Genomic DNA, 22679 nt, shown 5'->3' on the forward strand with positions numbered 1-22679 from the left:
CCGCCACGTTCCCCGGCACGCTGCGGCCTGCCATCAGTGATGACGCTTTCACACGCCCGAATCCCGTCACCTGACAACTTTATACTCTGTTCACCGTCCTTAACAGGAAAACACGCGCCGACTCTTACAGCCCGCTGTGCCCCTGTAAGAGTCAGACACGGACCCGCCACTGGCGTCTGCGGCGTCGGTGCAGGGCCGCACATTTAGGCTGCTTGCAGCTTAGTGCCAAACAAAGCAGCCCATGAAAACAGCCTGACCCAGACATCTCTGAAATCATCTCAGGTCATTTTTCTGGGGTGGATTTCAAGAAGCAAAAATACTACATTAAAGGCTTGAGTGTTTTCAGAATTCTACAGACAGTTTCTCTTTTGAGAAACACTTTCTGGTTACGCAGATGAGAAGCATGAGAGTGGTCATCCACCAAACAACAGGTAAAAACCAGAGACCAAAAACCGACAGCTCCTCTCAGATCCACAAGGGGACGGACGCGAGGTCGCTGCCTCCAGAGTGAGTCTCACTGCCCCAGGGGACGCTGTAACTGGACCGACCTAAGCATTAAAATCCCTGGGGGGACAGAGTCAGGTCAGAACCGCCCCCTACTCAGTCTGGGGCAATTCACCTCTAGGAGCTCAACCAGGCACCCCAGGTGAATATCAGAGAAAAGTCAACAAGCCGGATGATTCCAAGTCTGAGACACTAGGAAGATGGGGTTCCCAGGGGTCGGGGGTAGGGCTGAGGGTGGCGAGGAGTCAACAGGTACAGAGGATTTCAGGGCCTGAAAAGCTGGCGCTGAATGACGGGGCCACAGCAGGCGCAGTGGACGCCGCTGTGGCCCCTGGAAGATGCAGCGTCAGTGCAGGCTCACCTGGTAAACTACGTCCCACCTGCCGAGTGGCACTGAGGAGGAGGAGTTTGCGCCTGTGTGGGGCAGGGGCGACCGGGGGCTAGCTCCCTCTCAAGGGCACGGGAGACTTAAACTGCGCTGAATAATAAAGTCCAGTTTGACAACGTGTCCAAAGAACTAAAGAAAACTATGCTTAAAGAATTTTTTTAAAAAATGAGAACAATGACTCAAATACAGAATGTACTGACCCATAAAATGAATCAAATGGTAATTATGAACTGAAAAGTACAATAAATAAAACGAAAGCTTCACTAGAGGGGCTCAAGGTCAGAAAACTGCAAACACAAAAAGAGCCACAGAGATTTTACACTCCCTAGAACAGGGGAAAAAAGGAAGAAAAATGAACAGCACCTCGGAGACCTGCGTGACACCCAGTGCTTGCCAACACATGCTCAGTGGGTGTCCCAGAAGCAGGGGCGGGAGAAGCGTGGCCAGCCCGACCCACACAGACCCCCATCCTCTCCCCAGTGTTGTCGTGGCCGGTCTGGACCATCGCGCAACAACAGAAGACACACACCCTCCCCACTCACGCCCCAACCTCCAAAGGTCCACATGATACCCCCACCTGTGACACTCCCCTACCCCCGGCGCTCCCCACCACCCTCCGCACTCTCCCGTCACTGACCCCAAGTCTCTCCCGTGACATCAGCCCGCAATGGCCTCAGCCCTGAACAACGTGCTCACCTCTCAGTGGGGTTAAAGTACCTGTAAACTGTGCAGCTGTCCATGAAGACACAACAGCATGAGGACGTTTCACACGCTGCCTCCTCTATCCGGCCTGCACGTGCCGTGTGCCCCACAGTCTACTTTTCTGTGTGGTTCACACACGGGATTCAGGCAAACTGAGTCCTGGGTTAGTCACTAACCGGGAGCGACACCAAAAGACGGTCCACCAACTCTACACACTGACGTCCTGACAACCACAGTTAACATGTGCTGCTCATGCTCACAGCTCCACGGAAACGACAGTCTGGACGTGAGACTGGAGGCGAGGTGTCCCCTCACCCGATTCAGAGTCAGCAGGCCCTGTGCATGGGGCTCCTCTCCCTGCCTAAGCGCCGTCAGAGACGGATGGACCTCTGGAAGGGCACTGGCCACGCTTCATTCCAAAGAGGACCACATGCTGCTGACCAACCTCCAGGAAGCACGGCCGCCTGGTTCCACACAACACCGGGCAGGAGCGGGGCTCCCAGAGACAAGAACGGCACCGCAGGCCCCAGCGGGAGTCCTCTGATGTGACCACTGGACGGACACAGAAGCAAGGGGCTCCCACTCTGGGACGTCACTGGGAATCAGAACAGCACTCCTTGCCCCCTGGAGCCTCCCCAGGAAAGAAAGCAGCGTCTCACCCAAGAAAGGGGAAGAGAAGGCGGCCCCACACGTCCGCAGCAGATGCAGCAGCTAGGAGCACAGGGCGACTTGTCAGATGTGAGATTATCAGGGGTATTTCTCAAGCTCACAAACCGCTCAGGTTTCAAGAGGCAGCATGTTTCAGGATTCTGAAACACTCGTCTTCACTGTGTCCAGATGCTCGCCTCTAACTTCACGCTACTGACATATACACACACATCAATCCCAGGAAAGACTGTGGTAACACACAAAATAAACCAAAAACTGTGTTGATCTACAGAACAGACAACCCACTCTGAACATGAGCCTAAGGGCACTGAAATCTTTCAGTCACATTATGCACCCTTTTAAAACCCCACGTTGGAAGACTGGAAACGGGGAAACAATCTCACCACCAGGTTACGCAACGAGAACGGGCAGGACTGCACACACAGACAGACAGGTAGGATCGTCACAGCACGAGCCCGGGGGCAGGGCCACGCAGCAGCGAAGCCCCTTCCCAGGCGGCCAACCCCGCTCCGCGCGTCGCGACCCAGAGACGCGGGAGACGCCAGCTGCCCCTCGCCGCGCCGCCAGCCACTCACCACATTGTAGTAGCTCTTGTTGATGGCGGTCGTGTCGAACCCTTTGGGAGGGCTCTTCAAGCTTCCGGACTTGGGTGACACGGGCTTTTCTGAAACAAAGACGGAGGGCAGGTTCACTCCTGGCTCCAGCCGAGACCACCAAGCGCAGCAGCCCCCTCTGTCTGACAGACAGAGGAGGAGAGCCCCAGGCAGGGCGGAGAGAAAAGCCCCACGGCCCGGCCTCTGGTTCCGACTGAGCCCCAGACCACAGGGAGGGGGCACAGAAGAGCATGCGGCCAGGAGGGCCCAGCCCCCACCCCTTCCTCACGGTCAGCTCCCGGGGCTCAGAGACCCCCACGGCCGGGCCTCCCCACCCAGCCCAGCCTCCCAGCTCAGCTGAGCACCTCACAGATCACACACCACTGCTGTCAACACACAAAAGAACCCATGAGCCACGCACCAGCTCAGGGTGCAGTACGGTTGAGTCCAACCCCAGCAGAATCAGAGGAAAGTCGGGCAGACACATAACAGCATTAAGACATCAAGACCCACGGTCTGATACGTGTCTGGAGGGACCCACGTCACTGAGAGTGCAGAGGCCTAACACAGGCAACAGACAGAGAAGGAGAGCCCCAGGCAGGGCAGCGAGAAAAGCCACACTGTCTTCAGGACCTGCAAACCAGAACCAAAGGAAAGTGGTCACCGTTCCTGCAAGGACTCAAGTGTGCCATAGGACTCTCATCCAGCCCCACTCAAGCCAGACTTTGTCTCACAGGCAGTGCCTATGGCTCGAGGTGCATGCGCGCATGCGTCTGGCAGTCACTGGTTCTGCGGGGAGGGGGGGTAGGGGGTGTCTATCCCGGGATCTCCAGCTATAGAGGCTGGTAGCAGCCCACAGCTGGCGGGGGGAGAGGGGAAATTCTGACAGGTGCAGCCTCGGGGGCTCTGTTTCCGTGCCCCGCGTCCTCCCGCACCCCCTGTGCCCTCCACCGCAGGGCCCTGCCGCAGACGGCTGGCAGTGCCCCCAAGCTCAGCTGTCCAGAACCTCTCTCTCTGGCATCATGGCCCTCCAATCCCAAACACCCTCGAGCTCCAGGTCCCTGATCGCAGCTGCTCAGTATTTCTATGAGCTTCTCAGCACCAGAAACTCATAAAAAGCCCAAAGCAAAACGCCTGTCTTTAGCTGTGGGTCCCCCTCCTCCTGTGTAGCAGCTGACCTGAGTCTTCCTTCAATGCCTCTCTGTAAGGGTTTCCAAACGGGTGAAAATACAGAACAAAACAGAAGGTGCTATTCCCAGCTGAAAGAATTCTCTCTGTCCACGCGGTGGAAAAGAGAACCCTATAGAAAATACGTGATTTTTAAGCCACAAGAGATACAAGGAAGAAAATGTCCCTCTCGATTCTTATAGCTGCATCTTAGCATTTAACTGTGGAAGAAAAACTGAGGTTTCCCTCTGAAGAAAAACAATGCCTTTTCCTCCTTAAAATCTGCCGTCTGGAGGAAGCGTATGCAACAACAGTAAAGGGGAGACGGCTGAGCCTAAACTCAGCCCTGGGGTCAGAAAGAGGTCACAGAAGGCACACGGCAACGCAGGCCAAGCGAGGTTAATTCATGAGTGGCTTGAATCTGCTTTCAATTTTTCAAGACCAAATAATCTGCCAACTGCCTCATTTTATCAATACTTAAGTTTAAGACATACCTCTCAACATCACAGTTAATAAAATTTAATCAACTTACTAAGAGAACTGTAAGGAAGACATTTTTCAAAATCAAGCTACAGGCTATCTACAAAAAAAAAGACAGGCAGGAGAGACACACACAAATCAAGGTTTAGGTCCAAACAGGTTCTCTCACTCAAAAAAAAGGAGAGCATAAAACGTGCTGGGCACCAGACAGACTCTTCTGGGCTGGGAGGTGTCAGGAACACACTGTGTGCAGACGCTCCCTGAGCATCACACAGAGGCGCCCCACGCGCCCTCTGCAGAAGGCGCGATGCCCCCTGCAGGAGACCCGGGAGGGCAGGGGCTGGCGCTGCAGGGACAGACTCCGGGACAGGCGTCCATGGAGGCGCAGGCCACAGAACCGCAGACCCGAGGGCCTCTAGCACCTCTAGAGAGAACCTGGACATGTTAACACAACACGACAGCGGCCAGTCACAGCCACTGATGACAGAGGAAAAAGCACAAGAAACAGATCTTAAACACGCAGGTTTCCTAGCGTCCTGAGGAAAACAAAACATTCTGCGACCCATCCAAGATCTAAAGGCAGACTCCAAGCCCTGGGAGGAGAGCAGGGGAGCCCTGAGGATGGAACAGTGCACGTTCCAGGCCAACTCAGGCAGCCTGTCCCCGCCTTCATTCAATAATCGTTACAAAGCGCTGATAACAGAATGTAGACACAGACGTGCTGAGAAAAGGGGTCTGGGGGCCCTCCCCCCAGGTGCGGAAAGTAACGAAGGCTGCAAAGCACGGCAGCATGGGGCTGCCCGGGCCCAGGCTGCAGGCAGAGGTGGCACCCAGCGGCCCGGCCAGAGCCCGGCATGCCTCCTGGAAGGAAGCCGACCAGGGAAGCCACTCTGGGGTGGGGGACACAGCTGGAGAGAGGCCAAACAGAGCAGACCTGCCCAGCGTGCAATCCAAAGCCACACCTCCTGAGGACCCTCGGGGTTTTCCAAGGGCGAGAAAGCTCTCTGGGACCCAGAAGCCAAGGTCAGCCGTCGCTGCAGGAGTACTTCCGTGGCCCAGGGAAAGGAGGTACCCACTGAACAACCAGCTATCAGAGAACAGCCAAACAGAAAACAAGCTCATCAAGAACTAGGGCATCAAAGGAGTGTAAACAGGAAACATACAAGGGGACCAGTCCTGAGATGCAGAAATCACATGACCATCTAGGAGGCTTACACAACACGCGTGCTGAAAACGCCTCGAAAGGAACTGGGGCCCGAATGAGTAAAAAAGCACCATGAAAACGAAGGACATCTGGAAAAGAAGGAAACAGCCTCTAGAAATGAACCCTGTGGTCTAAGATGAAATCTCGGTGGACAGCCAGGGCGGAGGGAAGCGGGCAAGGAGAGATCTGAGGAGCCGGCTGCAGCTGGTGTGGTTCATACATCACGAGGAATGGCAGGACATCAGCTTAACATGAGACGAAACCCGGCGCCGGGCCCATGTGGCCCTGGACTTGGGGCTCCCGAGTCCCACGGCGCCCAGGTTCCAACCACTGGACCCAGCAGCGCACACCCGAGGGCAGCACCAGAACCAGTGCTCCAGGACGAGCCCTCTGGTGGCCTGCCTTCCACCCCGCAAATTCAAGAAACCGCCACACGTGTGTCTATGTGTGTAAAATACACATTGACTGCGTGAATAAAATGAGTTTACATACCAAGAGTGTGCACAGAAAACATTCAGGGACACTGACATACACCTTCCATCAGACAGCACATACTCAGGAAGGACATCCAACGTGTCCACAGCGAACTCTGAAATATCCTCACGCAGACCCCTGGAAGAGGTCTGAGGAACTGGATCTCTGAGGGAGCATTCCTCTCTTCAGAGGGACTATTTCAAACCAGAAACCACACTCCGGCCCCAAGCGCAAACAGAGCACTGCCGTCTGCAGCCACAAGGGGGCAGCGAGCACGGCCAAGCATTCGCCCAGACAAGCCGGACAGAGCTCACCTGGAGACACAAAACCCCAGGGGACATCACGGAGAAGGAGACCTCAGCTTTGTGTATTCAATAAAAGTATCTGTAAACCAAATTAAAATGTAACACAGAGAAAAACTCCTGCCACGATGGCCACTTAGAGGGAGTAGTCTGTATGCTGGGACCTGGCACGTTTTGTTTACAGAAAATGAAGGATAAATTACACTGCAAATCACAACGTTTATGCTAAACTTGCTCTTTAAAAAAAGGAAGTCTATTCCAAAATCAGAGAGTCATACAAATTACTAAAGAAAAAAAATGCAATTACCCAAGTGTTACCATGACCCTGGATTTTCACTCTCAACTGTTACAAGGCGGTACAGTAAAACCATGGTTTCACCTCTTTTTTCTCAAATGCCCACCTTTAAAATCAGACGGGCACAGCTCTCCATAGAAGAGAGTCAAGTACCCGGAGGACATTAGGAATGGAAACTTACTCCTCAAAGTAGTTATTCCTTCAGCTGGACAATCAAATCAACAACACCCAGCCTAACAGATGACTCATTTGAGCAAATATGCCATTCTCTACATTTTAGAACTAAATAGGAAAACAAAGAAAGTTTTCAGTTACTTGAGTCTCAGTGTGGCATGAAAACTAGGGATTCCATGTGAGCCCTCCAAGGAGCTGTTTAACAGCAAGGCAGTTACACACATATAACTAAAGGGGCCTCAAACACACACACACACACACACACCCCTCAAATACACACACACACCCCCCAAATACACACACACCTACACAAACACACACACACCTCAAATACACACACACCCCTCAAATATACACACACACACCTCAAATACACACACACACCCCTCAAATACAAACATCCCTCAAATACACACATCCCTCAAATATACACACACCCCTCAAATACATACACACCTACACAAACACACACACAAACCTCAAATACACACACACCTACACAAATACACACCCCTCAGATACACACACACCCTTCAAATACACACCTACACAAACACACACACCTCTCAAATACACACACCTACACAAACACACACACACCTTAAATATACACACACAACCCCTCAAATATACGCACACATCCCTCAAATACACATGCACCTACACAAACACACACACCTCTCAAATACACACACAACCTTAAATACACACACACCTCAAATACACACACACACCTCAAATACACACAAACACACACCTCTCAAATACACACACCCACACCAAATACAGACACCCTCAAATACACACACCCACACCCCTCAAATACACAAACACACACACCCCTCAAATACACACACACCTACACAAACACACACACCTCTCAAATACACACACACCTCAAATACACACACCCCCACCCCTCAAATACACACACCTACACACACACACCTCTCAAATACACACACACCCCTCAAATACACACACACACCCCTCTCAAATACACACATACACCCCTCAGTACACACACCCACCCCTCACACAAACACACACACCCCTCAGATACACACACACCTACACACACACACCTCAAATACATACCCCTCTCAAATACACACATACACCCACAACGAAGTCAGAGATACGGGAATTACAGGCAGAACAAAGTGATGTGGTTACTCCTGATGCAGGTAACTCATGAAACTGAGATGGCTGATTCTGAGAGCTGTGTCTGCGCCCTCGCCACGGTGCCCAGTGCTCCCCCTCACAGTGGGGTGAGAGAAGAACACGCCTGCCAGGCTGCTGGACACCCACAGGCCACTGCAGACAACAATGACGACATGCGCGTCCGCCTGAAAACAGCCCTATCCTTGCAGTGTCATTTCCAAAGGTTAACTCTGGGAACTTCAGGAGGAGAAACACCTGGAAAGAAAAGTTTATTTGTACTCATTCACACTTTTACTAGGATGCCTCAACATCAGACCAAAATTTCCATTTAAAAGAGATGTTCACAGTAGAATTCAAGAAGCCCAGATCCAACAGATGTCTACACAATCAACAGAACCCACTCTTTAACCCTCTTGGGACACGCCCCTCCGCCAGCACTGTGACTCTTGAGGGCGTGCCCATCACCAGCTGTGTGACCCCTGAATCCCCTTCGTAAAGGGAAAGACCATGTCACCCTCAACCTTGCCCCCCAAAGGGCCCAGTGCTCTCTTGGCCCCAGAAGGACTGCTCGGCCTCCCCAGCACTCAGGCCCAGGGGCCAGAGCCAGGGCTGCCCCCGTACAGGCTGGCGGCGACTGGCAAGTCCAGCCAAGGTGCAGACTAAGGCACATTTCCCAGCACCATGTCTGTAATGCAGACAGCTGGACATCAGCGCTGTGCTCTCAGCTGGTTCTTCCCAGGGACAGATTAACAGGAGGGTGTTCAGAGGAGGGTATTATTTGCACCCTATTCCCTGAATATCCCAACAACACTGTCTTCTGGGGCTGTGGTGAAGACTGAAAGTCACAGACTAAAAGGACTTTATCTAGGAAGCAGAACACAAAAGCTTGGCTGTTACTGTTAACTGCGTTCTAATGGTAATGAACAAATACTGTTTCTATGATCAACTACAGAAAAAAAGAGCACCAATGCGACACCACTTCACACCCATTAGGATGGCTATTGTCAAAAAAAAGACACAGGAAACAGTGTTGGCAAAGACATGCAGGAGCCCCGTGCCCTGCTATGGGGTGTGAGAGCACAGCAGGTCCTCAAGACCTGAACCGAGTCCCCGAACGAGCCGGCAGTTCCGCTCCGAACTACATACGCACGAGACCCAGAAGGACTCGAGCTACATACGCACGAGACCCGGAAGGACTCAGATGGCCACCTGCAGCAGCGGGTGCACAGTGACGTCAGCCACCAGAGCCCAAGGCTAGGAACAACACAGCCCAGCAGCAGCAGGAGGAACAGACACGATCCGGCTGTGTAATGACACACAGATACTGGTCTCTGCCCCCAAGTTCCTGGCAAAAGGCTCCTGAACCTTTGGAGCGTCCTGACGAGACCACTGGGAGCACCCAGGCCGTGAAGCGCCTGCAACGCCACAACATGATCAGACCTGAGCAGAAATGCAAGCAATGCCAGGACCACCACTCCTTTCCGAAATCAGATAGGCCTTGGAATAATTCTTTAAATTCAAGACACTGTTAAACAACTACAGAAAACGCACAGAAGGGGATGCATTTTAAAGTATCCTATGAGTGCAAAGAAAGGGGCAGAAATCACTCAACACCACATGACTGGCAAAAGCATCCACGGTAAGAAACTACACAGCGAACAGGATACAGGAAGCTTCAAGCCCTGAAAAGCATAATGAACTGTATCTTATATAAATGCGTAGCCACAATATCGGAGAAGGCAATGGCACCCCACTCCAGTACTCTTGCCTGGAAAATCCCATGGGCAGAGGAGCCTGGTAGGCTGCAGTCATGGGGTCTCTGAGGGTCGGACACGACTGAGCGACTTCACTTTCCCTTTTCACTTTCATGCACTGGAGAAGGAAATGGCAACCCACTCCAGTGTTCTTGCCTGGAGAATCCCAGGGACAGGGGAGCCTGGTGTGCTGCCGTCTCTGGGGTCGCACAGAGTCGGACACGACTGAAGTGACTTAGCAGATGCAGCCACAAAATAAAAACTAACAGACGTGACAGGTTTCTCCTCACAAACGGTAAAGAACAGAGTGAGTCTGTTTTCCAGCGCTGGTGTCACAACGGCAGGAGACGCCGGCCTGAGTGTGGAGCCCCTTCTCCAGCCCCCAGTGTGGCCGACACCCGGCCCTCTGGGCAGGAAGGGCAGGGCTGACCCTCCGCCAGGGCCGGACCACGCCCAGCCGGGCGGCCCAAGCGCATCACCGCCCCCGGCCCCGCCCTGCCCTCGGCCCCGCCCCCAGCACCGCCCCGGCCCCGCCCCCAGCCCCGCCCCGCCCCCGCCCCCGACCACTCACCGCTGGGCTTGACCTCGCGGACGTAGTTGCTGGGGAACCAGCCGGTCCTGCCGTTGTGCGTGCCCTCCCACCAGCCCCCCTCCTCCACGCGCGTCACGTGGATGACGTCGCCCTTCGTGAAGGACAGCTCGTCCTCGTTCGTCTGCTGGAAGTTAAACTTGGCTCTGACGACCAGCTGATTGTTGCTGCTGTCGGTCATGTCCTACGGGGGGAGAAGGCGGGGGAGACGTCATGAAGATAGCAGCGTCTCCGTCGCTAGGATCAGACCAGGTGCGACTCAGCACCACTGCAGAGCCGCCCAGCACACGCGGGGGCCGGCTGCAGCGGGAGTCCCTGCCCCGCAGCGCGCCCCGACCCCGACTGCGGCCCGGAGGAAACCCCGTTAGCCGCCGGCAAGGCCTTACTCGGGCCACGTTCGCCCACACAGGCACCCCGCACACATGCACGGGCCCCTGCGCTCCACAGCCTCGGGGCAGGAGCCCGGCCCCGAGTCTCACCAAACCCCGTCCACAGTCAGGGGCCAGCAGGAACCCCGCGGCCGCCCGGTCAACGAGCCTGGCCCCAGAACCACAGCCTACGACCCTCATCCAGGACCGCGGCCTAAGACACAGATGTGAACAGGATCCCACGTCTTCCAACACGCTCTCAAAGTGTCTAAGAAAGAATCAAAGATGCCCCTTGTTCCACGAATAAACAAAGTCGAGCTTGACTGAGAACACACAGATACCAACGCTGAGGCGAAGCTCTCTCAAATCAGACGAATAAAACAGGAAATCTCAGAAATGGAGCAAAACTTACAAAACTTACTCAAACTGACATCGTGAAAAGCAAAGAAAATGATGAGATCCCCGGGGACCTGTGAGACATGACAGAGATCTGACACTGGAACCAAAGTCTTGGGGGAGAAAGGACAGTGCTGAAAAGGAGTCTAAGAAGCATGGCTCAGAGTGTCCCAGATGTGACAAAAGACACAAGCTCACACGTCCAGAAGCTGACTGAGCCCCAAACAGGACACAGCTCGAGACAGCTGGACCAACTCATGTCACACCGAGACTTCAGAAAACTAAAGACAGAGGCTTCAGTATCTGGATAGAGACGTCTGCAGAGACGCGAGAACAGCACCCTCACCCAAGACGCGAGTGAAGACGCACTCCACCAAAACGGGATTAACCGAGAGATGAGGATGGAGGCAGTCGGGGGTGGACTCGGGGCGCACTGTGTCCACAGGCGCTGCTGATGGAGGCCGAGGGGGCAGCCGGAGGCCTCACACGCTCCCGGGGAAGGGGAAATGGAGACACCCTGACCCGTCTCAATGCCCAAGAGGAGTCTTTCGAAAAAGGCAAAAGAGCAGACTGCCATCTGCCAAAGGCGCGCAGAACACTGTCCGGGAAGGGCAGGCCCCACTGAGCCTGAGCCTTAATGGCGCCACGCTGAGCCCACCGCCGGCAGAGGACACAGGGGGTGGGGGGGCGGCGTGCCCACAGGAAGGGCCGGCAGTGGGGAGCTCAACGCCCCTTTCACTGCAGGTTGTCCACAGCCGCAGCACTGTGCTGCTAAAAAAAAAAAAAAACACAGGCATTCATCAGAGCCACAGCCAAATACCTAAAGAACCTATTGAAAAGTGGCATCTCTACTGATTTTTTCAGAGAAGCAAGTCTCAGAGAATCACCTGACTCTACGCTAGGTGCGTGTATCACTAAACAGGATGAAAAAGACAGAAAGCACAGACAGTGCTCAGAGCTCCAGGAGGAGGAGCTGACATGATGCCTAAGAGAGTTCCCGTGTGTTTACCTATTTAAACATACACTGGCTATTTTAAATTGTGTTTACTTAATAATTCAAATCAAGGCATCAATCTCTATCTACTGAATTAAACACTTAATGCAAACCTAATATTTAATACCTAAAGTATTCAACAAACTGATCTCTTGTAAGCATTTGGAGGAACCCCAGACTGAGCACTTCCCCTCAAGCTCGGGGTGAGGGGCACCTGAGAGTGTGGGCTGGACAGGTCACGGCCCTCAGGGACGCCGCCCTCGCTCTGGTCAGACGCGGCCACCCGCCCGCGCCTCAGGCTCCGAACCAACGCCATCTGTCACCCACCGTCCACTCTGATCACGACACTCTCCTTTCTGCAACGTATCCAGGCTTTGCAGAGCCCATCGGGGTGACGAGTTCCAACAAAGGAAATGTGACATGTAACAAACTAACGCGCAGAGCAGACCCCTAAGGACGTCAAACTGCCCTGGGAGCCCTCTGCCGGCCCAACTGCTGGGCACACATGGGCGGCACCAGGGTGGGACAGGGCACCACTGTCAGGAGGCAGCAGCAGATGTGACCCACGGCCTCCCGATAGGCCAGGCCAGGCCAGGCCAGGCCGCCTCCTGCTTCAGGCAGGGACACTCCGCGAAGGCCCAGACAGGGCAGCGTCAGCGGAGGGCAGGGCAGTCTGGACCCTTCGCTCCTGAGGCAGACTCTCAGCCATCGGGGAACCCCCACCCTGAAGGACGGGCATGGGCCCAAGGCGGGGAGAGGACTGCAGCCCCACTGCGCCCCGGCCCTCCCCTGGGCCGCCACTGCTGGCCCGGCCCGGCAAAGGGAAGCTTCAGTCATGAGCGTCTCATCTCAGCTTTCATCCTCCCCTCAGGTCAGGAGGAGCCTCGCCACGCTTCCTCCAAGCGGCTCACCATGCCCACGATGCAGCTGAGGTGGCCGCAGGCTTTCCATTTCTGGCGTGACAAAACTTCTCTAATGAAACACCAGTCCTGTACTTACTAGGACCTCAGCAACATTCATCATAAAAGGACATTTAACTGAGTAAAATTCAACTGCAATCCAATCCTCACTTACTCAAAACAAACAAAAAAGATGAAAAGTGCCGCAAGTGAATGCGTCAGGCAGCAAAGATTTCTCTGCCCAAAGCTTGCTGACTTTTCTTGCATCTTCCACGTGTATTTCATGAAGCAGCTATTTTCAAGGGGTCTGGACACCTTCCTTCCTTCCTTTGGACCACAATGCTCCCAACAGGGCCCCCTAAGTCCCTCCAGCCTCGGTGGTGGGGGGTTGACATGCATCAGTTCCCGTGAAGCGCTGACCAGCCAGCACGGAGAAACCCCACCCGGGGGGCACTGTGCTGTTCACAAGGTCAGGGACAGGGCTCCGGGGCTTCTCCGAGGAGAAGGCAGTCACGTGCACACAGCAGGGAGAGTCAGCCTGAGAGCGAACCGTTCAAGAAGAGGTATAAAAATTATACCCCTTCTACAGTTTTCCGTTTTTAACAGTGTTTCATGACCTAACTTAAATGCATCTCTCTACAAGGCACAGCTCCAAATGGGCCAGCTTTATTTCTCCAGGATCCCCAAGTGCTTACAGCATGACATTCCCCTGCGGTAAGCAGACAGCAGTGGCCTCTGAAGCCTGGAAGATTGGGTTCTCCAGACTCACATGACAAGGTTGCTGAGTTTCCAACATAAAATGATTCCTAGGATGTCGCACGGAGCAGGGTCACAGCAGCGGCTGATGAAGCCAAGGGCCAAGCCGGCGTCCACCCTGGGGGACTCGGTGGTCCTCACAAGGACACTCACCCTGGTCAGCGGACGTGGCAGCCGCCCCCACAGGCTCCGCTCGGCCCCGTACGTCACAGCCCTCAAGGCCTCATTCCCAGGGTCTGTGCTCACAGCCTGTCTCCTGGGCTCTGCCCACTTCGGGGGCCCCCGCCTCCCCAGCACTCACGAGGGAGCCCCTCTCACACGCTGCAGCCTGACTCCACAGTGTGCCGTCACGCTCTCATAAAGAGCAAAAACCACCTCGAGGCTCTTCCACGTTTAGCCTTTTCTTCATCATCTAAGTACGAGACATGGATTCTTGCACCCCAGCTTCTAATCGTGTGTACAGCATGAAAGAAAACACCATGCAAGGAAAACATTTCAAAGCCCACACCCCTCCAGATAAACAGAGGTACATCTTGAAATAAACCGATGTGAAGTGAGACCTGTGATAATCTGGCGATGGGCAAATGCCAGCCCCGAGCAGGGGCAAGGCAGCACAGGCACCCGCCCTGTGCCGAGCGCCTCCCGAGCCCCGGCCCACCGCCCACCGCCACGACCCACGCCCACACTTACCAAACTGCGGTACTGGCCCTGGAACAACTGTGAAGTCCGGCCGTGCGCAGGCTGCGGTCCCAGGGAGTCAAAGGACTTGATCCGGTGGGAGGAGGGCCGGGCGCACACGGAGTCGCTCCCCAGGCCAATGTCTGCAAGGCCGTCAGGGGGGCAGGCTGAGTGCCCTGCTGCCCACCTGCTCCAGGGCTCACCCACCCCTCGCAGAGAGCAGCGTCCTGGCCGCAGGACCCACCCGCATGCACCCCCACTGCCCTTCCCAGAAACGAGCCGCACAGAAGATATATCTGTTCTGTCATCAGGCAGTCTGTTCTGATCCTTTCCTCTCACCTGGGAAAAAACAGGCCTCCTGGTGAATTCCGAGCAACGCCCAGGCCTCGCCCCCCTGCACCCCTGCTGCATGCCTGCCCTCGGGGCCCCAGTGTGACCGTGCGGAGAAGGAAAGACCCTCACTTGCAACAGAAGCCCTGGCCCTTCTGGCCAGAGTGGCCCCTCAGGGGGTGAGTCCCTCTGCAAGAGGGCAGTCACACCTTCCTCACCTCCCAAGCCTGTGGTGGACCAGGGTGTCAAGGGCACCATAGGCTTGGTCCCTGCTGGGGGTCTGGTCAGGATCACATGCCCCCCACCACCCTGCATGAGAGCAGCCACCAGGGAGGGCAACCTCCCAGGCCTGTGGCGGACCAGGGTGTCAAGGGCACCGAAGGCTCGGTCCCTGCTGGGGGTCTGGTCAGGACATGCCCCACCACCACCCAGCACGTCCAGGTCAGCAGCCTGCTTCACAGATGCAGCATGATCGTGAAAGCGAGGCCACAAAAAGGCTTTCCAGGGAATCACTGCCCTGACACGCAGGCCCTGGCAACGTCCTGAAGCTGCGTGGGGGCCTTCCATGAAAACATCCTGAAACTGGGGGCTTCCGGGCCCGCTCTTTCTGGCAGGTCTGTCTGGATGGCTGGCACAGTGTCTGAGGAAATGCTGACTTAGTCATCAACAGCTGAAAGCCAGAGGACTTCCCAGGGAAATGGAGCTTTCCAGCTGCTCTCACAGCGCCCAGGCGGGTACCACAGGGTGTGCACGCCCAGACTGCCCAGGGCTAGCAGGGCCCAGGCATTTAGGACTCCTGCCTTAAAACCACCTGGACACTCAGTCTGGAAGCCCCTCCAATTCTCAGGCCCAGACGAGCGCTGGCAGCAACAGCCAGCACTCACCACCACCATGGGGTGGGGGCCTGGGCAACGGCAAGCGCAGAGCAGCGCCCAGAGGACACGCGTGAGGAAGCTGCCCAGCAGCTGCCCCTGTACCCAGTGCACGCTCAGGACCCCTTCCTGCCCCACTGCCAACCTTTCCTCTGTCCAAGAGAAAGGCAAGGATTCATCGACATGCCCGAGAACACTTCCTTCAAGTGCCGAGAGCAGAGGGGAGACAATGGCAGACCTCTCTCAACGAGGCCAACAGCAACCCTGAAGGGCAGTGCACCTGTCTTACACCTCTGCTGTTCAGTCGCTCAGTCACGTCCAACTCTCTGCGACCCCACGGGCTACAGCCCACCAGGCTCCTCTGTCCATGGGATTTTCCCGGCAAGAATATTGGAGTGGGTTGCCATTTCCTCCTCCAGGGGATCTTCCCGACCCAGGGATCGTACCCAGGACTCCTGCTTGGGAGGTGGATTCCCTACCACTGAGTCACCAGGAAAGCCCGTCTTACACCTGAATTGGCCCCTTACAGCTGACATCTGCAAAGGCACAGCCACCTGTCACACTGACTTCAAAAACATGAAGAGCAACAGCCAACAAACCAAAAGCAGAAAGTTCTCTCACTTGACAAGGCATTTGCCTCTTGTTTAAAAGGTGAAGAAAGAAGCACCAAGTTCACTCCAGAACGTCCAAACAGGTCTTTGTAAAGAACAGTGCTCTGCGTTCTGCACCCAGGGACCTCAAGAACACACGAGAAACACATCTTCACTAAATGGGCTGAGAGCGATGGCACAGGTGCCCTGGAGACACGGCCCCGGCCTGTGTCTACACGGGACGTGTGGAGCCCCGCACTCCCGCCTCGATGACCAAGCATCACCTCCTGGCAGACAGAGCAGAAGCATCCTCCGGGCCCCTCTTCTCTCCTGCCAACCCCGGAAACGGACGCCTCCAGGGCGAGAGCCAACTGCGTCTCTCCCCCAGCCTCACATGGGGTCTGAATCTCCCGAAGCTTTCTCCTGCCTGCAGCCCACGCACATCCAGCCCCAGGACAGCACGTCGTCGCAGTGCTGGTGGCTGGGGGCAATCAGACGCAGGACAGCACGTCGGTCGCGGCCCTGGTGGCCAGGGATGGCCGAGGTGGGCCGGGGCGTGGAGTCCCGGGGGAAGCACTGCTATCAGAGCCAGCCTGGCCGCACACGGCCGGCTGCCCCCTTACTGCATGCTCACATCAAGTCCATCCCTTCACGGCGGCAGGGGGGGCCAGGAGGCAGCACGCTGCCTGACAGACGACCTTCACGAAACGCCACAGATCTCCTCCTGCAAGGCCTCCTCTGGGTGGAGTGCTGACATCTGTCTCGGAGCCCACTTCTTCTCCTCCGGGATCCAGACCTTCACCCTCGTCTACACTCACTCACCTGGGTCCTAATTCAGCGTGACCTGAGGTGCTGTTACTGCAACAGCCAAGAGTCTCTACTGCAAGCCAAGGTCAAGCACGGAAGCCTGGAATTGTGGGCGTGCGGGCGGCGAGGCAGCCCCCCCGCAAACAGGCAATGTGAGCGCCCTGGGGGTGGTCCCTGCGGCCCGTTCCTCCCCCGCATAGTGAGAGGACAGCGCCCCCATCTGAAGGGCCAGGACAGCCCACGAGTGTGCCCGTGGACGAGGGCCCCTCTGCTGCTCGCTCAGGCAGAGGAGGGAAAGCACTGAGACACTCAAGGACCTGAGGAGGAAGAGCTGCTCTAACAAGGAAAAATAATAATGTCGCAGCAAAGTCACAACCAAGAATTTAGTGCGATCCTTTCTAAGCTCAGTAGCGTTCACCCTGCCTGGCTGACAGAAGGGTTAGGTCTCTGCCCCTGACTTCCCCTCCCCTCAAGTTCAGCAGAAAGACACTTACCTGCTGTTACTTTATTCAGCGTCACTAAGGAGCTGAGGACCTTGTTGAAATTCTGCCCCTGATACAAATCGTTTGCATCAAACGTCTGCAAGGGAAAGAGAACAAGCAGGATTAGCCTAGCCCGGCACCAGGGCGGGACGGGGCGGTTCTGGGCAGCTGGAGAGAGACAGCGGGCGTGGCAGGTGCAACCCAGGCAGGGGCACCCCAGGAGCTCAGCTTCTGGGAGGCCAAGCCAGAACCCCTCCCGGACCACTCCGCTCCTGAGGCTGAGTCCATTTCTGAACCCCCCTGCCCTACTCTCCCAGTGACCTGGGGCACTCCTGGCACTCAGAGAGGGCTCTTCTCCTTAGACTGAGGCCAAGGCTGCCGGGCATGCCTACGACAGACTTCCTCTCCCGGTCACAGCCCAGGCCAAAGTCAGGAGCAGCCAAAGGGAAGCCCAGACATCAGCGTGGACACCAGAGTCGAGGGAGAGGAAGCAGGGAGGCAGACTCCAGAAAGAGGGACGCCTCCACCCTGGAGACCAGGACACGACCGCGTCAGCCCCGGCCCCGCCCAGGAGCCGAGAGAGAACGCGCGTGGGGCTGCCAGGCACAGCGCACGGTCTTGGACGTGCGCACAAACAGCACGGACTGAGACACACACGCCTCGCTCCCAAACTTTGTCTGAGAGCCACAGCTTTGCAGCGTTAAGTAAACTCCTCCCCACCAAACAGTTAACCATCAGATGATCCACAACTCTGTGCCAGAAAAAGCAGGGGAAAAAAGTCTTTCAGAGATGCAATTAACAGAGAGATGTGTTCACGCGCCAAAATGAAAACTAGGCTGCCAAACTTCAAAGGTCCTCTCACTGGGGCAAAAATGAGCTCCGGTGGCCAGTCACCCCAGGAATGACTTCCTCTGCAGGTTGCCTGCCACCTCTGCCCCGGTTCACGGTTCCTCTGTCTCACATCCTGCCAGGAAGCCTGGCTCCTCTTCCTGCCTCCCGCCCCCTGCACAGCTAACTCATACTTACCCGGCTCCCACAGCCCCACTCCCCCGGCGGACTCAGCACAGCCAGTGAGGCCCTGGCACACCGCACAGTCCCTGCACGGGCCGCCCCAGAAACTGAGACCCGCACAGCAGACTTCACACCCCACATCCAGAGAACGGCCCGCACGCAGTAAAAAGGCACCGACCCACCTGGCTCCCACCACCCCCGCCAACCCCCAACGGCTCAGAGTATCTGTGAGGACAGACCCAGGACACAGGGCTGCTCCAAATCTCGATAATCACTGCCGTCTCCAGTCCAGTCTCCTGCTTTAACTTCTGAGATGAGTAAACATCCTCATGAGGTGTGCTTATTTAGACAAGAACCGAAGAAAGAAAATCCAAGAGTTGAACAACCAGCTCCAGAAAGGAGGCCATTAAACCCAAGTTGAGAGAGGAAAGCAAACAGAGCTGGGAGAGGGGAAGAGAGTCGTGAACTCAGACACCCAAGCACCCTGCGACATTGCTCACACCTTTCCCACGGATGGAGCAGGAGACAAAACATCCGTGATGCCAGACCCTGCCCGCCTGTGAAAACGAGTACCCCTTAGGACAGTCTCTGGAATCCCCATGTGGCACAGACTGTCTTTCAAGTCAGAGGAGACCGTGGTCCAGGCGAGGCTGTGCAGCTACATCCGCAATGGGCTGGCCGAGCTCTTCATTAAAAGGAGGGCCCTGAACAGGCCTCTGCTCCCTTCTGTCAGAACACAAAATCTCCTTCTCCTGGAAAAGGTGGGAGGAGGCGGTCTCGGCTCTAAAGTCCTAATTCCAGAGATTGAAAAATTCAAACTGTAGTATTCCGCAAGAAGAAATATACATAAAAGTATCTACTAACCTTCATCGCGGTGAGGCAGAGAGTCACAAAACGCAGACAAACAGGATGTTGAAAGCTGCAGTTTCCTGTTGTTCCAGAGCTATATATCCTACTTGGACACCAGGAAGCGTCTGGTTGGCTGAAGCAGCCCACCAACGGGCTCCAAAGTGACGTCAGAACTGAAGTGAATTCACACACACACCACTTCTCAACAGGAAGCTACACAATGAGACCAGACAAGCGCCTGCCACTGAGAGGGGAAGACGCACATTCTGAGTCAGCAGGTGTTTGGACTAAAGGGCTTCTCTAGAGAAAGACAACCGAGTACTTCCTGAAACAGCAATCTATTCAACAAAAGAAAAAATCTCAGGGTTCAGAGAAAGTGGGAATAGGGTGCACACAGTTACTCCGGGGCACTTACGCTCCGGAGACCAGCCTGCCCACCCGTGGACCCTCCGCTGGTGGTCACCTCCGTCCGTCAGGGCACCGAGGCTCCCACACAGAAGCCCACCCACCCAGCATCCCACCCCCACCTGTGCAGCAGAGAAGGCAGGTTCTCAAGCACCCAGCACCCGGAGCCCCCAAGCACACTGGCCATGACACGGCACGGGAAGGCTAAGCCTGATCATCACTTACCTGAGCCGAACTCGACCTCGAGCCTTCACGCTCACTCCCCTACACCACCCTCTGACACACTCTTTCCTTACACTTAGCATCACACGTGGTATCAGGTTTGGTCCCTGAACTAACAACTGACATAAGAGGGCTCACCTGTCCCCGAGGAAGAGATGAGGCGGCCACACGCCAGCCATCACCAGCACCCACTGGCAGGGCGATGCACTCAGGGTGGCCCGCCCACAAGAGCAGGAGCTCTGAGACCCCTGGCCAGAGGATGACTACGCGTTGCTGGAGCAGCCCCGTGACTCTCGGAAGGCGTCACCAATAACATGGTAAAACAGGCTTCAGAGGTCCAAGGCAAGAGCCAGCGCTGACCAACCCAGAACCCACGCGCACCACGCCGCCCTCCGGCTCCCCGTCTAACTCCAGTCTCTCAGCCTCCACTCGGCCCCTCCCCAGACGCGGGGTGGGTCTCCCCCACCTGCCGCCCTGCCACCGGTGGTACCGGCCAACGAGACTGAGCATGAGCCCCTGCTCTGAGCAGGACGCTGCCCTCATGTCCCAACAGAAGCTTCAGGAACCTCCCAGCATAAGGAGGGCACGGCGCTTGAGAGCTGCTCCCCCGGCCTGAACCCCAGGATGAAGAGGCCACTCAGCACAGCCACGCCATCTACACAGCCAGCACAACGGGGAGGACACACCTCCTGAGTGGTCAGCCCCGGGGTCGCGCAGGCTGCTGGTGAGCAAGCCTCCTCTGGGTAAGAGCAGGACAGAAACCACGTCTTCAGAGCTGGCTCCTGAAGACAGAGCACAGCTGCTGCACAGGCCTGCCCAAGGAATCTCCCAGAAAGACCCCAGGTCTCCCCCCTCCCCCGCGCGGCAGCACCTCCACAGGGGCCATGCGAGCCGGGAAGGAAGGGGGGTCCGGAGATGAAGGCAGACAGGGTGCAGGGCACCTGCCACCTAAGAAGTCACTCCGACACCCAGACGCCAAGCACAAGTCGTGGCTCAGGAGCCATGAGGAAGAGGCGCCTTCTCCACGAGGAAAAGCAAGTTTCACACAATGTTATACTTCGTGTAACAAAGGTCTCGTCAGTCAGGAACCTTCCGACTGAAAGCAAGTGAAACCCACTCAAACTGGCGTAAACAAAACATTATTGGTTTGCACAACTAACAAGTAGACAACGGCAAGGGCCACGGGCACAAAATCAGAAGCTGCGGGCCATCTCCCGACTCGGCTTGTCTCTGCGCGGGCTGCAGATCAGGAAAGTGCTTCCTCACGAGGCCACAAGGCCACCAGGAGCCCCCAGCCACAGGCAGCAAGTCCACCACCTCGGCCACACCTGTGGGCCCTGCCAGAGTCACAGCTGAGAGGCCAGAGAGGCAGGGCAGCGCAGAGAGCCAGGGAAGGCCAGGTGATGACACGCAAGCACCTCCTAGAGACCTGCCCGCAGCTGTGACTCAGAGCAGGCAGCGAGGGTCACCCCGGACTGACCACCGACCCAGGAAGGACGCAACAGTTATGAGCTGCTCCCACCAGCGCTTCACACACGCCCTCCCCCAGACTCACCAGACGCCACAGCCACGGCAGACTCTGGCCCACCTGGCCACACCACTGCAAAAGCAGACTCACACCTCAATGACGCCACCACCGGCTGATGCACCAGAGAGAACACCAGGCAACGCGGAGAAGCCCTCCTCCCCCTCCTCAGGGGACCCCCACCGCGGAAGGCCGACACAGCTCCGTCCCAACTCAGGCAGCTTCAGCATTCCAAATGCGACCAGCCAGGTCAGCTCCACTGATGAATTTAGGAGGAAGTTATTTTTGACACAAGAAATTGTTACTTTTGGCATAGCTCTGGAGTGTGGCTCTCAAAGTTTAAAAATATAATCTTGCTCTATCACATTGTCAAGTGGAATTTGTGATTTTAGAACAAGATGAGTAAAAAAATGAATCTTAAATGAGTTGTGCTATTTAAGTTTAATGCAAAGGGTCCATATTGCTGGGGATATGTGAGAAGCAGAAATCCAGCAGAGACTGTTCTCTTTCTTGGCTTCTGCAGATCCTGCACTTAATCCCGCCTACTCCTACACCCAGAGGCGCAGTCAAAGTCCGCTGGTGGATTCGATCAATACTCAGCACTTTCATCCTGCGTGCCCCCATTTATTCTCCCTTAAAATGACAATCAGATCATATTCAGTTCTGTGGATTCCACTGTACCAACAATTAAAACACGAGGGCAGGGACCACTTATCAAGAAAAGAGACACCGAACATTTCAGGTGTTTCCAGGAAGGGCTGGGGCAGAAGGAAGCAGAGTCCTGAGGAGCGAGGCAGCAGGGCTCGAAAGGGCTGCGACGTCCCCGCCCCCCACCCACCCCGACGCCGCCAGGTGTGAAGACGAGCACCGAGGCTCCAAAAGGCCTTCTGACAGAGGTTCCAGAGGGGAGCAGAGTGTTGAGCCACACCAGTTGCTGGGCCCCCCCAACCCCACACAGGTAAGCGGGGCAGCGGCCCATCTGCCCGCCGAGGGCACTGCATCCGGAGGACAGTCGCACGGCCGCCAGACAGAGGGT

At 55.9% G+C, this 22679-nt stretch overlaps 1 protein-coding gene across 4 annotated transcripts in view; it reads right to left on the bottom strand.

Moving 5' to 3' along the window:
- Window positions 1–22679, bottom strand: part of ARHGEF7 (Rho guanine nucleotide exchange factor 7) — a 103239-nt gene that overhangs the window by 44003 nt on the left and 36557 nt on the right. For 3 of the 4 annotated variants that reach the window (XM_088842583.1, XM_055426721.2, XM_055426724.2), the window contains exons 3-6: window positions 17644–17728; window positions 14563–14693; window positions 10442–10643; window positions 2839–2927 (exon numbers count right to left, since the gene is read on the bottom strand). In XM_088842583.1, coding sequence (XP_088698709.1) covers window positions 2839–2927; window positions 10442–10643; window positions 14563–14693; window positions 17644–17728 — 507 coding nt within the window. Of the gene's footprint in view, window positions 1–2838; window positions 2928–10441; window positions 10644–14562; window positions 14694–17643; window positions 17729–19506; window positions 19871–22679 lie in introns of those variants that run through there. The other variant, XM_055426723.2, reaches the window with a different exon arrangement.

Source organism: Moschus berezovskii, chromosome 13 (genome assembly GCF_049115385.1).
Source record: "Moschus berezovskii isolate FMDL1 chromosome 13, NW_MosBer_1.0, whole genome shotgun sequence".
Taxonomy (NCBI): Eukaryota; Metazoa; Chordata; class Mammalia; order Artiodactyla; family Moschidae; genus Moschus; species Moschus berezovskii.